Genomic DNA, 15581 nt, shown 5'->3' on the forward strand with positions numbered 1-15581 from the left:
GTGTCTACGCCTGTGCAAATGTGTGTGTGTGTGTGTGTGTGTGTGTGTGTGTGTGTGTGTGCGTGTGTGTGTGTGTGTGTGTGTGTGTGTATGTGTGTGTAATGGATGAATCTGTGTGCATGCTTTCGGTTGTGTGTGTGTGTGTGTGCATGGGTGTGTTTGTGTATAAGTGCATTTGTATCGATGTAGAAGTGCTTACGTGGGTGTGGTGTGTGCGTGCGTGTGCGAGCGTGTGTGTGTCTGCGTGTGTGTGTGTGTGTGCATGTGTGTGCGCGCCTCTGATGAAGATGAGCGTCCGTCCTTCCTTGAATGCAAGGGCACGAACCAGTGCTATGTTACACTCAATAATGATCGATATCCTTCTGATCAGGCCAATTAATGACTTCAGCTGACAGCATGGTCACGTGACGTGCTCTCTCACCACGGCAAACGAGGGAAGACATCTTAAAAGGGAGACCATCATCCTAAGAAGAGAGACTTGAGACGAAACTGAGCAGGAATGCGTTCGTATGAACGCATTCCTGCTCCGTTTTGTCTCAAGTCTCTCTTCTTAAGACGTTGGTTGATGGTGGTGGCCAGGATACCGTCTCAAGAAGAGAGAGGGCTTGAGAGGGAACTGACGTGGTGTGCGGAATGTGAGTCGCTCTTCTTAAGACAGTCCATCCCTCTGTCCTCCTCAAGTCTCTCCGTTTGTCCAGGGTTATGTAATAATAGCTAATAGGTAGTAAATAGCATTTTCGTTAATATTGAAAGGATAATCTAACTATAATTTCGGGAGGGGAGAGAGAGGTTCTGTCTGTCTGTCTGTCTGTCTGTCTGTCTGTCTGTCTGTCTGTCTGTCTGTCTGTCTGTCTGTCTGTCTGTCTGTCTGTCTGTTTGTCTGTCTGTCTGTCTGTCTGTCTGTCGTCTGTCTGTCTGTCTGTCTCTGTCCGTCTGTCCGTCTGTCCGTCGTCTGTCCGTCTGTCCGTCTGTCTGTCCTTCGATGTTCTCGACGACCGGTTGATGTGGTGCTCAGGAAATTGTCCATTATAACGTTTTTTCGGATACTGGAGGCAGAGCGATCAGCCCCATTCCGAATGTTTGTCTTTTATTGACTAAACATCAATACAAATTGGTTTTCATTGACCTACTTGGCTGGATCATGTTTTTGTCATGTACAGCTCACACATGACAGATAAACCCCTGGGTCCAAAAAAATAATTGTCCTCAGGAGGGAAAAGCCCATTTTAAACATCCTGGGTATCGTTTCTGTTGTCGGTGTGTGTGTGTGTGTGAACTCTACAGCTATTGAAGAGGCTCCGTTCAGTACGAGTTCGGTTTGGAAGTCGTGCGACAGGACAGTGCAGTAGCAGCGGGATCCACAGCTCTTTAGAGGGCTCTGTGGTGGTGGTGGTGGGGGCGGGGGGGCGGGCGCGGAGAGGCACTGCCCTCCTGCCTGCTCCCTCTCCTGGGTTAATCTGCCCTCCTCCAGGGTCCAGATGGGCCCCGGCCAGGGACACATTTTAATTACCACGCTCTGATTTCACGCCCTGGGCATCGCAGTGGGTCCCCCGACAGGACTCGCGCACTTGCTGTCTGTCTCTCTAACTGTCTGTCTGTCTCTCTGTCCGTCTGTCTGTCTCTCTGTCCGTCTGTCTGTCTCTCTGTCCGTCTGTCTGTCTCTCTGTCCGTCTGTCTGTCTCTCTGTCCGTCTGTCTGTCTCTCTTTCCGTCTGTCTGTCTGTCTGTCTGTCTGTCTGTCTGTCTGTCTGTCTGTCTGTCTGTCTCTCTCTCTCTCTCCCCGTCTCTCTCTCTCTCTCTGTTCTGTAGCCCACCTTTGCCCCAATGCCATTTTAAAACCACATAAGAGAGAGAGAGAGAGGAGGAGAGAGGGGGAGGGGATTGTAGGACAGTGTGACAGTGGTATCAATCATCCCTATCTGGAGAGGGAGGAGAGAGAGAGAGAGAGAGAGAGAGACGGAGAGAGAGAGAGAGAGAGAGAGAGAGAGAGAGAGAGAGAGAGAGAGAGGGAGAAACGGAGAGACGGAGAGACGGAGAGACGGAGAGACAGAGAGAGAGAGAGAGAGAGAGAGAGAGAGAGAGAAATAGAGATACTAGAGTGCTGTAGAGAGATGAACCAAGGAAGAAAGGGGTGGAATATAGAGATACAATGAGGGAGGACGAGAAGAGAAGAGACAGAAGAGATAGAACGAATAAGAGAGAAGAAAAAAAAGAAAATAAGGGGGGAGGGAGAGCTAGATGAAGAAGGAATACAACAAGGGTGGCCGAGATTAAAAACAACAGAGAGAGAGAGAGAGAGAGAGAGAGAGAGAGAGAGAGAGAGAGAGAGAGAGAGAGAGAGAGAGAGAGAGGAGAGAGAAAGAAAGGAAAGAGAGAGAGAGGAGAGAGAGAGAGAGAGAGAGAGAGAGAGAGAGAGGGAGAGGGAGAGGGAGAGGGAGAGGGAGAGGGAGAGAGAGAGGGAGATGAAGAGAGAGAGCGAGAGAGAGAGAGGTGGTGTGTGTGGGCTCGTGACGGTCCAGTGAGCGAGCTTAGTTCCTCTTCTCGACGGGCTCCAAATGATCCTTCCTCCACCAGGATCCGTCCCGTGGTGTGTAGTAGACCCCCCCCCCCCCCCCCCCCCCCCCCCCTCACCCCCCTCACCCCTACCTCACCCGCTCACCAAGGGCCCCCCTCAATGCCAGCACCGGCACCCCCCAGAAACACACTCCGGGCCTGGGCTCCAAAAGGCCAGCGGGGGGGGGGGGGGGGGGACCCAGGAGAGGAAGTCATTGATCGGTGGTGACCGCTTTAAGGTTTGGGGGGCCGGGTGGGGGTGCTCTGTCCCCACTAAACACTAAACACCTGTCAGGAAGCAGAAGGCAGGGCTGGAGGGGGACCTGGCGCAAATAATTCTCTCTTTTGCTCTCTCTCTCCCCTTCCTGTTAGGAGGCTAGAATAGTTAAATGTCACAGTGGAAAGAAGGAGAAAGAAAGATGGAGCGAGAGAGAGAGAGGAGAATGTCAACCTTCTATTCCAATGCTATTGTTCAACTGTACTGAAAGAGTATAATCTCAGAGCAGCCAGGATAGGGTTAGGTCAAGGTGTTGAGTTAGGGTGAGGGTCAGGTTTTGTGGTTATTATATTGAGGTGTAGAAACAATGTTGTTGTTTTTTGCATTTTAATTCTCTATTATAGAGAGAGATAGAGAGGTACATATGGAAGACATGCAGCAAATGACCACGGGCAGGATTCGAACCGGGTCTCTGCGTTCAGAACTGACCCTGTATGGTACGCGCTTTAACCCGGTGCGCCACCAAGGCGGCTGAGCAAGGATGATTCTAGACCGATTATCGCTGGTGTGCTCATGAATCGTACATAACTCTTGGCTGATAGAATAACTGTTATAATAAACGACCGATAATGGGGGGACTCATCCCGTCATTGGATGAATGAGTCCGTCTTACTGCTTATTTTTCCATCAATAATCACCCGCTCATCCTCGCCACAACCGCGCCCGACTCTGGTTGCCGTGACAACGGGGCCCCTCTGTTGACGTTGCATCTCATGCGTCACATCATTTACAGCGACGGAATCCCCGATCTGTCGCTCTCTCTCTGCGTCTCTCTCTCGCCCTCCGAGGGTAATTGACCTATTTGTTACTCTGCGAGGGGGGAAACGGCAATGTATAGTCACCACGGAGACAAAGAGCCATACAAATGGAAGAACCGAGGAAGGGAGAAAGAGAGAGACAGAGAGAGAGAGAGAGAGAGAGAGCGAGAGAGGAGAGAGAGAGAGAGAGAGAGAGAGAGAGAGAGAGAGAGAGAGAGAGAGAACAGGGCTACAAACGAGCGATACAATGGAGAGAGAGAGAGAGAGAGAGAGAGAGAGAGAGAGAGAGAGAGAGAGGAAGAGGAGAAAGAGAGCTAGAGAAACAGAAACAGGGCTACAAACAAGCGATACAAAAGGAGATGAATTAACATCTGGGCCCTTGATGTCACCGGATTCTCCTTGTTCTCCTTTTAAACCAGAGGTCACACGCTGCCCTTGATGACATTAGCATGCTTTGAGAGGCAGCGTTTTAAGGCGGTCAAACATCTCTGTAATACTTGGTTTGTGTTACGCGGGAAGCTAAACATTTAGGCATGGGTTTGGTATGGTTATGGTCAGGGTGGGGATCGGGGGAAAGCAATGCATCATGGGGATGGCATGTCTGCACACCCTGTGTTGAGTTGGGGTTCTCCTCGTGTTGCCTTCGCAGCGTATTGGGTGTTGAGAGACAGCTGTGACACTCTGACCCATGGTGGTCAGATGATGAGTTTAGCTGGAATGGAGGTATGCAGTCAAACAAGCACGTGCCTATGTCCTAATGGTCTCTCTCTCTCTCTCTCTCTCTCTCTCTCTCTCTCTCTCTCTCTCTCTCTCTCTCTCTCTCTCCTCTCTCTCTCTCTCTCTCTCTCCATCCAGAGGGTCTGGCGTGAAGTTCTGAGTGAACGGCACGAGGTGTGAGCACCAGGACAGCGTGTGGGTGGAGCCAGCAGATCAGGTGGGTGGAGTTATGGTTGATGTGGGAGGGGCTAGATAGTCGAGTGGGCGGGGATATGGGTACACACACACACACACACACACAACATACACACACCACACACACACACAGGAAGACAACACACACACACACACACACACACACACACACACACACACACAGGAGGACAACACAAACACACACACGCACACACAGGAGGGACAACACACACACACACACACACAAACGAGGACCACACACACACACATACACACGCACGCCCAGAAGGACCCGGCGGTGAGTGACATGGTCGTGCGAGAGCATCACATCATTCAAAACAAAGATGTTCTGCTGTTCCCCGCGTGACGGAGCTCTCTCTCCGCTCGCCCCGGGGGAGAAAGGCAGGATTGTTTGGCCCCTGGTGAGGTGGTCCCGGGCCGTCTCCCCACCAGCGGGTCGTCGATCAGGGGATGGGAGAGCGTTGTGGTTCTCAAAGCGCTGACGCAGCAGAACCCTTCCCCTCTCCTCCTTGAAGACAATCAGCATCTTCACTGGGGGGGGGGGGGGGGGGGGGGGGGGCATCCCAAAACCAACCAACCACAGCACAGCACAGCACAAAGCTCATGGCATCTCTGCGCTGTGATTGGTTGAAATGGGGCTGGGTGAATTGGCACCACTCCGATGCCAATTTCCAACCAGTGTATTGTGTAAACAATAGCTCGACGAGGGATGATACGTCCCTCCCCTTGATGGGAAGACGTTTGGTTTACATGTTTGGAGAGTCCAAGATAACCCTTTTTTTTGGGTTTTGTTCACAAAAGATAAAACAAGATAAATAGAGGCTGTTTGTTGGAGATGTTTATCCAAAGCCCCTCCAGGCCATCCAATCAGAGCACGGGAGTAAAAGGACTGCATTCATCCCGCGCTTTCCTACCGGTGGGCACTCAAAGTGCTTTGAAACCTTGCCTACATTTCACCCATTCGTTGCACGCGTTCACACACGGAGGGCGGTGTCAGACACGCAGAGCGACAGCCAGGCCCGTCGGGAGCGAGTAAGGGTGAGGCGCCTCGCTCAGGGACACCTCGACCCTCGGCTAGGAGGAGCCGGGGATCGAACTAGCAACCTTCCAGTGACCAGCCAACCCGCTCTACCTCCCGAGCCGGGTCGTGGCGCGCTCGGTGAATAAATATAAGTCCGGCTCGCTGAGGTGCCTGGTGCAGAAGCCTCAGAGAGGAGAGTTAAGAAAGAGAAGAATAGAGCGATTGAAGAGTTCTCCCTCATTAGACGGTCTGGAGGAGAGACCGCCGCAAGACCTGGGGACACAAGCCCAGCAGGCCTCACCACCCCCCCACCGCACCACCGCACCACCGCACCACCGTCCCAACGCCACCAAATGTCACGCTGTGGCATTTCTCCAAGGCTCCTCTGTGACAATGAAGAGAGAGAGAGCGGGCGAGAGAGAGATAGAGATAGAGAGAGAGAGAGAGAGAGAGAGAGAGAGAGAGAGAGAGAGAGAGAGAGAGAGCGAGGGAGAGAGAGATGGAAAGAGAGAGAGCGTGAGAGAGCGAGAGAGAGAAAGAGGGGCACCGCGTTTCATCCCTTAACCGTCCCCTGCCTATAGAGCCCCCACCTGCCACTTAATGCCCTTTATCTGAATCCACTGGAAGTCGCGGTGGTTAAAAGTGCCAATTAACTAATTAAGAATAGATTCTTTATGTGAATTGACAGTTGATACACTCTGTTGATACACTTGAGGTTATCCTTATCCTTAACTTTCTCAGTTGATCCAAACCGGTTCTAGTTAACAAAGTGCTTTCATCAGTGCCAACCTGAATCAGGCCACTTTATCAGACTACCTGATGATCGTATCGTCTTCAGTGCAGATAGGCAGGCTATTCACAGAGGCTGTCACCCATGGGACTGAGGAGAAATGCCTGTCAATAGTCTGACTGGATAGTCTCGATACTGGGGGCCTGTCTCTCTGCTTGACATGGTTTGTCAACCCTTTGAATAAAACCCCCCAAACCGATGCCGTATACTACCATCGTCAACCTATTCCTCTGAGAATGCCCAGAGTCATTCTGCACTGGGAATGAGGAGGAGCTTGAAGAGGCCTGAAGCTCCACCTACGTCGTGACGCTGGTCGGTCGCGTCTCCTCACTACAAACAGAGACTAACAGCACCCTACAAGGTGAGGCAGAGCCCAGAGAGAGAGAGAGAGACAGAGAGCACAGAGAGACAGAGAGAGAGAGAGAGAGAGAGAGAGAGAGAGAGAGAGAGAGAGAGAGAGAGAGAGAGAGAGAGAGAGAGAGAGAGACAGAGACAGAGACAGAGAGAGAGAGAGAGCCATAGTGAGACGAGAGAGAGAGAGAGAGAGAGAGAGACAGAGAGAGAGAGAGAGAGAGACAGAGAGAGAGAGCCATAGTGAGAGAGAGAGAGCCATAGTGAGAGAGAAGAGAGAGAGAGAGAGAGGAGAGAGAGAGGAGAGAGAGAGGAGAGAGAGAGAGAGAGAGGAGAGAGAGAGAGAGAGAGAGAGCGACAGAGAGAGAGAGAGAGAGGAGCCCATAGTGAGAGAGAGATGTACAGAGACAGAAAGACAGAGAGCAATAGAGCTAGAGAGACAGAACGGTGTGCATATATATTTTCGGTTGTTGTGACGAGGCTGGCTTAGCTAGAACTGGTTTCAGCGTCGTCGTCACGACACTGCGTCGTCGAGGAACGGGTTGTACGGTTGCGGAGACGGGGCTGGCCGAGGAACACGGCCAGCGCGACTCTGACTCTCCAGTGTTTCAACACCGCGCCGCCTCACGCCCGTCTGTAGGCCGACATGTCGCATCGTGTTGGCCGACGCTCTCAGCCCGCGTTCTATGTTTGGGTGTTGGTGTTCCTTGGGCCAGAGTGCAGGCGGCCTCCACGCGTGCTGACTCACAGACACGCTCAAAATAAAAACAACTGACAGCCTTGTGAAGACCTCGATGATGAGACTGGAATATGAAACAAGTCCCCCCTGATTTACTGCCGCCGCTGGGGCCGCGGACGGAGAACCGTCAGAGTGGCGGCCGTGGCTCAGGAGACAGAGCGGGTTGAAATGTAACCGCCAGGTCGCCAGTACGATCCCCGGCTCCTCCTAGCCGAGCGCCGAGGTGTCGCTGAGCAGGACACCTCTCCCTGACTGCTCCCGACGAGCCGGCTGTCGCCTTGCGTCGTTGACACACCGCCGTCGGTGTGTGAGTGTGTGCAATGAATGGCTGAATGTCAGGCAATGTTGTGATGCGCTTTGGATAGAAGCGCAATATTAATGCAGTTAACTTACATCCTGGGTGATGCATGTCCTCCTGGAGCCGGGAACGTGTCGGCTTCGGATTCGCTGCCGCCCCAAAGCTGTTCCCCAGAACCTGAGACTCAGAGCAGGTCGGAGGTATGGGAAGGTCGTCAGAGGGGGCCCCCGCCATGCCTCCCTTCTGGGGCCGCTGGGCAGACAGGTGGGGGCCCCCACTGGGCCAGTATTGATGCTGCAGCGCCCGGCTGAGATCACACACACACACACCCCTCCGGTGATCACTCAGAACGATGCTCCCATAGGCCCCCCCGTGGACCGCCTCATTAAAGATACAACACACAGCTAGTGTGTGTGTGTGCGTTCCTTAAAGGGCAAGACATTTTTATATTCAAGCGACATCCAGAAGCGTTTAATAACTGCATGGAAAGATGTACACACATATTTGTTTTGTTGGTGTCTCTGTGATCCTCAACCTGCGTTTTGCAGCTACTACAACGGCTGACTGTACGCCCGATTGAATATGATGTAAAACTATAGTTGGGTAAGATGATCACGTAAACCAAACCAAAGTCCTTAGCTATTTCATAACCTTTCCATGTAACATCATCCCCATGAATTATCGTCATTCAATTTTCATTTATGAAAACTCTTTCACCCTGGGTGCTGCTCCGAAAAAAACTGTGTGTGTGTGTGGGTGCGTGTTCCTGTACAGGTATATGTGTGTGTGCGTGTATGTGTGCGTGCGCGTGTGTTTGTGTTCCTCTGCATTTATGTGTGTGTGTGTGCGTGTATGTGTGTGTGTGTGTGTGTGTGTTTGTGTGCGTTATCCTCCGCATGGACATGTGTGTGTGTGTGTGCGTGTGTGTGTGCTTGTGTGTGTGTGCGTGGTCAACGGGCATCGCTGACGGCGCTATAAGTGCTGACTGGGGGGTGGGCTGCACGGCCACGCACCGCAAACTAGCTTTAATTGATTTATCGACATTTTGTCCTTGACTCTGCTTAAGGGCTAAAGGCTAAAGGCTAACCCCAAAGACGTGGGACTGAAGCTGCAGACGCTGGTGCAGTGCGACCCTGCTGGCCCTTCAGAACCCCAGCGCCACACGAGCGCGCTGCATTAGTATTAGCATTAGCAAGACCACACCTTCATTAGAATTAGCTTGCCCACACACATTAACATTAAAGACGACAGGCACCCATTAGGGCTAGTGCCGGACAAACAGCCCTCCCCCCTGCGTCCCCGCTGAGGCTGCCTGGCAACCAGCCTAGCAACTGATACCAGAAATAATATGGATTGTCTGGCCTGTGTTGGTCGGTGTAGGCCTGCGCTCCATGTGTACTTCCCTCCTCTCTTCGCTCAATGTCCCCATTTAGGTACATTAGGTCCCCATTTAGATTGTGTTTACAAAGTGTGTGTGTGTGTGTGTGTGTGTGTGTGTGTGTGTGTGTGTGTGTGTGTGTGTGTGTGTGTGTGTGTGTGTGTGTGTGTGTGTGTGTGCGTGCGTGCGTGCGTGCGTGCGTGCGTGCGTGCGTGTGTGCCTCTTCATCTCTATCCCGATACGTGTTCTTTGTTCTGAATGTGTGGTCCTCCTCTTTCCTCTACCCCGTCTCAGACAGCCCTACACCGACCAACCCCGAGGCTACCAGGACGATGGCGAGCAACAACACCGCTAGCATCGCCCAGGCCAGGAAACTGGTGGAGCAGCTGAAGATGGAGGCCAACATCGACAGGATAAAGGTGAGCTCCTCTGCGCAGACGACCACAAAGTGTGGACTCGGGTCTGGTTCACAGAGAAGAGCGTGAAAATATTCTATTGCTCAAAGAGTGTGTTGTCCCTTTCAGGTTTCGAGTGTGTTAGCTGGTCAAAATGATTCAAATCGATGTTTTCAATCTAGGAAGCACTTTATCACTTTTTGCGAAAACCACCAAACAAAACAAATCAATGCATGGATTGAAATAGGTCAATAGAGAAAAAAAGAAAGGCTCTGATGTTTTTCTCATTTCTACGTCTTCCTGCCCTGTCTTATCGACCCGCAGGTGTCGAAAGCGGCGGCGGACCTGCTGTCCTACTGCGAAGCGCACGCCAAAGAGGACCCCCTGCTGTCGCCGGTGCCCGCGTCGGAGAACCCCTTCAGGGAGAAGAAGTTTTTCTGCGCCATTCTGTAAAAAAAAATAATAATAATTTGAAACAGAAAAAGACCGGCATTGGCTGCTCTGCAGTCCGCCTGATGTGTGTTTTGAACGGGAGATCGTTCTAAGATTACGTAGATTTATTCTAGCGCGGTGGCGAGGCGACCACCAGCCCCGCCCCCCCCCCACCCCTCTTTTGTCGAAACGGCACCAAGCAAAGTGCAATTTTCAATACGCCAGAGTGTATAACGTGTAGCTTTTAAAGGGGTAGTGAGGGCTTTTAAAGGGGTGTGCCGCATGTTAAAGGGGTCTGTGTTTCCTTTAGACAACACAAGGGGGGGATGGAGGAGGACGATGATGATGATGACTCTGATACGTCAGACAGGTGAAGCGGCCAGCCGTCTGGTTGGGAATTGTACAGAAAAAAAAAGGAAAAGACGCAAATCTAAAGTAAAAAAATAAATAATAAGAATAACGTAAAAATATTAACTATTATTTTTGTGGCGCTCTTGGAGCCCCCAACATGTTGTGCGATAGTGTTGGTGGGTTGATAGCTCTACCCTAGGACACATTAACGTCTCTACAGCGAGACTCCACTTATTGGAATGCTATTTTTTACGTTACATATTGGAAGTGGTTTTTCGATCTGTACCCTGCACAGCTTTCTATAACCATCTGTGATAACAGAAAACTGCTCCGTTCATTTTCTTCTTCTTCCTCCTCCTCCTCATCATCTTCTTCTTTTTAGTTGTATGCTTTTTTTTACTAAACCAAACGATTCGTGAATATGTTTTGTTTTTTTAATGGTTTGGAAGTTTGAAACGTTGAAATCTGTGATACTCTTTGCAAACTCCTTTCTGACAGGCCAGTCTGGACTTATCTCCTATCCGGCCAATGTGATATAGTTTGTCTTCTTCCCAGGCAGAACTTTCTACTGTTTGTATAAAACAAGACAAAAACGACTAGCAAGTAAACTGTGCTGTGATGTGAAATTCTGAATGTGTGTGGGTTTATCTTTATCTATAGTGCATGGTCATTGGCGAACCAATATATATATATATATATATATATATATATAGACATATTACTTTTGTGGAGTTTGTATGGAGAGGGCAGCATTGATCTGAATATTAAAAAAACACTCATGTGTGACACAGACATGTCTCAGATTCAATCCGATGGCCTCGCTGATGTCTGGGGACTGATTCTCTGGGTGGGTGGATTCTGGTTATCTGGTTAATACGCTCAGCCATGTCAATAGAACAGGCTACTCAGATTGCAGGTCACCCGGTATATTCATATGGGGTCACAAAGAGATTGCTGACTCATAATGTGACGTGTTTGATGGACAACATTTAAAATTGTAACAGTTCTCGTGGTAAAGCTTAATGATTGGTGGAGCGATGGGAATATGATTACACGGACATGGGCGAGTTGGGGTTGCTAAAATAGCAGAGCGTCAGTCGGTTTTTGACCAGCTGGGCTGAATAGGCCCTGGGCTAACCTATATGCTGCTGTTATTAAAGGACATTTGGAGAGGGGCTCTTGTATTTGAGTCTAGCTCCAGGGTATTTTTCTTTTACCAATTGGTTTGTTTATTTAATTATTTCCCAGAAATTCTTGACCTTACAAAAAAAACACAATATGCCTTGAACATTTATGGAACACAGCACCCCCTAGCGATGAATTCGAACAACTACACATAACCTCAAGCAATAAGCAGTCGTGACTCGATTAATAATAGATTAATGACGACAAAAGTAATTGTCGTCATTAATTTATAAATAACCAGTTATTTATATTTTATATCAAATCGAACCCAAACACTGAATATAAAAAATAGCAATATCCTTCTTTCCCAGAGCACACCGATGTCGGCGAAACTATTTCAATAAAACATAGACAGACTAAAATATTAAATGACACGGTTGGGACAACTAATGGTACGAACACACCAAACGCGTACCCATGTAAGATTTACGCGTGTAACGCAGCTAAAATGTTGCTTGACCATTTTGTGTAAAAAATGGTCCTACGTACGCAGCTACGCGCCTGTGGCTGCGCTGGATTTAGGAGTCCGAGGAAGGAAACCCAAACGCCGCCGTGTTTGGGTGCATGATAGAGCTTGGATCGGGTTAGATTAAATAATCTCAGATATGAATAACAATAATCGGGTTAAATAACTTCACATGGTGTGTCTGGTGTGTTTCCAGCATTCGTAGTGTTGATCAGCAGAGATATAGTCCGCCAAGACGTTGAGGTTGCTTAGCAACCAGAGACTCTGTCCATGCAAGTGAACGGAGTGTTCCCACTTCGTCATAACGATCAAACCAAACATCCTTCACATTCACCGAGCGAACATTATGAAAGTAAAATGCACATTTCTCGCTAAAAATGTTTACATAAACGCATTTAATGGCGTAACTATGTTACTATTTCCACCCAGAATAAAGAAAGATGTCGGCCGTATGCTTCTGTGCAAGCGTCACTACTCTCTGCCAGTGACGTCGGGTCAAGCTCAACGCTGATTGGGCAACGCGGCTAATCGTCATGCGTATGAGCGTAAAAAGTTTGAACTCCTCGCGTACGCGCGTATATGTACGCGCGTATATGTACGCGCGTATATGTACGCGCGTATATGTACGCGCGTATATGTACGCGCGTATATATACGCAGCTCATACGCCGCTAACGCGGGTAAAATGTTGCTTTAATAATAATAATAATACATTTAATTTAGAGGCGCCTTTCAAGACACCCAAGGTCACCTTACAGATCATATAGTCATCATAAATCGTTTTAAAAAAAAAAAAGTAACTCCTGCTTTAGCGCATGTAACGCATGTACGCAGCTCATACGCGCGTAAACCAATGGTTCCCTATGGAAAAATTGCCGATTTTATACGCGTCTATACGCGGGGTACGCGTTTGGTGTGTTCGTATCTAAAGGGAGTAGTGGATTGTTTAAAGTCTAATCACTGTAAAAAAAGATACTGTCAGAAGTGGGATTCGAACCCACGCCTCCAGAGGAGACTGCGACCTGAACGCAGCGCCTTAGACCGCTCGGCCATCCTGACATGCCTATATCTCAACGAAACTTTTAACATGAATTTAAGTCCTGGCGGGGCTTCCACACCCCGCCTGGACTTTGACGGGACGGTTGAGGTCCGCACTACGTTATCTAACAGACAATACCGTCGTAGGCTCGCTATATATACCCAGGCTATAGTTGGCTCAGTTCATTCCGGAGGAACCTTTCACCCGGCTGTAGTTTGCGCGGTTCAGTCCGGAGGAACCTTTCACCCGGCTAAACTTGGCTCGGTTCAATCCGGAGGATCCTTTCACCCGGCTAGTTTAATCGGTTCAGTGCGGAGGAACCTTTCACCCGGCTATAGTTGGCTCGCTTCAGTCCGGAGGAACCTTTCACTCTGCGGGAATTCGTGAGTTCCGCCTCAGGGGATGTCTCTCGGTCGACTGCACTTGTCCATGAGCCAGCGATGACATAATCTACTTATAAACGCTCTTCATTGTACTGTAATCAGTGATCATTGTTTTCTGACCGACATTATGCACATGTAGGCCCTCGTTGTCTTTTTAATCCCCGGAATTCATATTAGAAATGCGTTTGAACTGCAACGATAACTAACCCACTAACTAAGTATATCTGCGACGCATCAGGTCGAAATGTCAGCCAACAATGCACCGTCCAATTTCTCCTGGGTGGACCCGGGGAAGTTGGCCGGGTTGGCCTTGCCAAGGATGACGGCGGAGTACCAGTACCTCCTGGACAACGGCATTCATCATCTTGTGTGCCTCTGTGAGAGGAAGCCCCCCAATCACGACACCTGCCCGCAGTTGCAACTGCACCACATCAAGATCACGGACTTCACCCCTCCGACGCCGGCCCAAACCGATGCGTTCCTCTCCATCGTGGAGAAGGCCAACTCCAAAGGGGAGGTAATTGATGCTGTTTTCGTTTGGGACATTTTGTACTATACTTTATCAAACACCAAACTGTATATTTGAACCCATCTCCATTTAATGACTGCGTTCCAGATTGTGTGTGTGTTTGTGTGTGTTGGGGGGGGGGGGGGGAGTCTCGGAAGGCTAAGGAAGCGCGATGTAAAGAGTATAGAGCACATCTATATATAGACGTAGGCCTACTCGGATCACCCTGAGCATGTTTGCACAACGCACACAAATCTATTTACACAGTACAAGTGCAACATCTCTACTCTCCCTCATCCACATTCACCTGGGGAGGTTAATCCAGTTCAAAGTCTGTAAGCATTATTAAAAAACTATAATTTGCCACCCTACTTCCTGCTACCTTGCTTCCGGAAGATTCCCGTATGAGGTTGTCTCGTCTTGCTCAATGGTTCAGGGTCCATGCCTTCTTTTATAGCTAGTGTCGGTCTAAAACCGCACAGCGCTACATGACTGTCCTCGGCGTGGCGGGATTAGAGCTCACATCATTACAGCATCATAACCCAATGAACACCAGATGAGCCGGAACACAATAAAACAAAGTACTGTTGATTTAAGAAAGGGACTCGGAGAGGGGGAGAGAGAGAGAGAGAGAGAGAGAGAGAGAGAGAGAGAGAGAGAGAGAGAGAGAGCGTCAGAGACAGACACAGAACAGATAGACAGAACAGAGAGACAGAGGGAAAGACAGAACAGAGTGAGAGAGACAGAAAGAGAGTGACAGAGAGAGAGAGAGACAAAACAGAGTGGCAGAGAGCGAAAGACAGAACAGAGACAGAACAGAGTGAGAGAGAGAGAGAGAGAGAGTCAGAGACAGACACAGAACAGATAGACAGAATAGAGAAAGACAGAACAGAGAGACAGAGGGAAAGACAGAACAGAGTGAGAGAGACAGAAAGAGAGTGACAGAGAGAGAGACAAAACAGAGTGGCAGAGAGCGAAAGACAGAACAGAGTGAGAGAGAGAGAGAGAGAGAGAGAGAGAGAGAGGCAGACAGAACAGAGAGACAGAACAGAGTGAAAGAGAGAGAGAGAGAGAGAGAGAGGCAGACAGAACAGAGAGACAGAGAGAGAGACGGAACAGAGAAGATGATAAGAATACAAAGTATAAACAGAGGGAACAGGAACAGCGGATCACCCAGATCCTCCCTTCCCACCCCCACAGGAGGCCAGCTCCCCCAGCCATGACCCTCCATGTGGCCCGACCCGACCAGAGCCCCCGTTTGAAGCGTGTTCTAAGCGCGTGTCTCCTTCTCTGCCCGCATCAGGGCGTGGCGGTGCACTGCATGCACGGCCACGGGCGCACGGGCACCATGCTGGCCTGCTACCTGGTGAGGACCAGGGCCATGTCCGGGGCCGACGCCATCCTGGAGACACGCCGGCTGCGGCCGGGGTCCATCGAGACGGCGGAGCAGGAGCGCGCCGTGGTGCAGTTCTACCAGCGCACCAAGTGAACCCGGGCGGAGACGGGACCGCCAGGGGGCGGGGTGCAGTGCCCCGGACGGTCCTCTAACCGGGGTTAGTTAACCGGGGACCCGGGGTGCTGGGAGGCAGGCATGGGGGAGGCCTCATGCGCCACTCCTCTGGAACCCACCTTCAGAACGTCCGGAGTCCACCTCATCGCGGAGGACTTTGAACTCGTCGGCTAAAACGCTGGTTTGTGTCGATCGCCGTCTGTGATCTCCGCGGTT

At 50.2% G+C, this 15581-nt stretch overlaps 2 protein-coding genes and 1 non-coding gene across 4 annotated transcripts in view; 2 read left to right on the forward strand and 1 right to left on the reverse strand.

Moving 5' to 3' along the window:
* LOC132457429 (guanine nucleotide-binding protein G(I)/G(S)/G(O) subunit gamma-2) overlaps nt 1–10901 on the forward strand; it is a 116368-nt gene extending 105467 nt beyond the window's left edge. Inside the window, exons 2-4 of one of the 2 annotated variants that reach the window (XM_060051732.1) lie at nt 4443–4521; nt 9392–9516; nt 9817–10901. In XM_060051732.1, coding sequence (XP_059907715.1) covers nt 9430–9516; nt 9817–9945 — 216 coding nt within the window. In that variant the 5' untranslated portion in view covers nt 4443–4521; nt 9392–9429 and the 3' untranslated portion in view covers nt 9946–10901. Of the gene's footprint in view, nt 1–4394; nt 4522–9391; nt 9517–9816 lie in introns of those variants that run through there. The other variant, XM_060051731.1, reaches the window with a different exon arrangement.
* A 2000-nt stretch (nt 10902–12901) lies between these two features.
* trnal-cag (transfer RNA leucine (anticodon CAG)) lies at nt 12902–12984 on the reverse strand. Its single transcript has one exon. It is a non-coding gene; the product is annotated as a tRNA-Leu (tRNA).
* Nucleotides 12985–13019: 35 nt separating this feature from the next.
* On the forward strand, nt 13020–15511 carry dusp23b (dual specificity phosphatase 23b). Its single transcript, XM_060051713.1, has 3 exons — nt 13020–13347; nt 13586–13864; nt 15159–15511. The coding sequence occupies exons 2-3, from the start codon at nt 13592–13594 to the stop codon at nt 15342–15344; spliced, it is 459 nt and encodes a 152-aa protein (XP_059907696.1). The 5' UTR covers nt 13020–13347; nt 13586–13591; the 3' UTR covers nt 15345–15511.
* Nucleotides 15512–15581: the final 70 nt, after the last annotated feature.

The sequence above is a fragment of the Gadus macrocephalus genome, chromosome 5 (assembly GCF_031168955.1).
Source record: "Gadus macrocephalus chromosome 5, ASM3116895v1".
Taxonomy (NCBI): domain Eukaryota; kingdom Metazoa; phylum Chordata; class Actinopteri; order Gadiformes; family Gadidae; genus Gadus; species Gadus macrocephalus.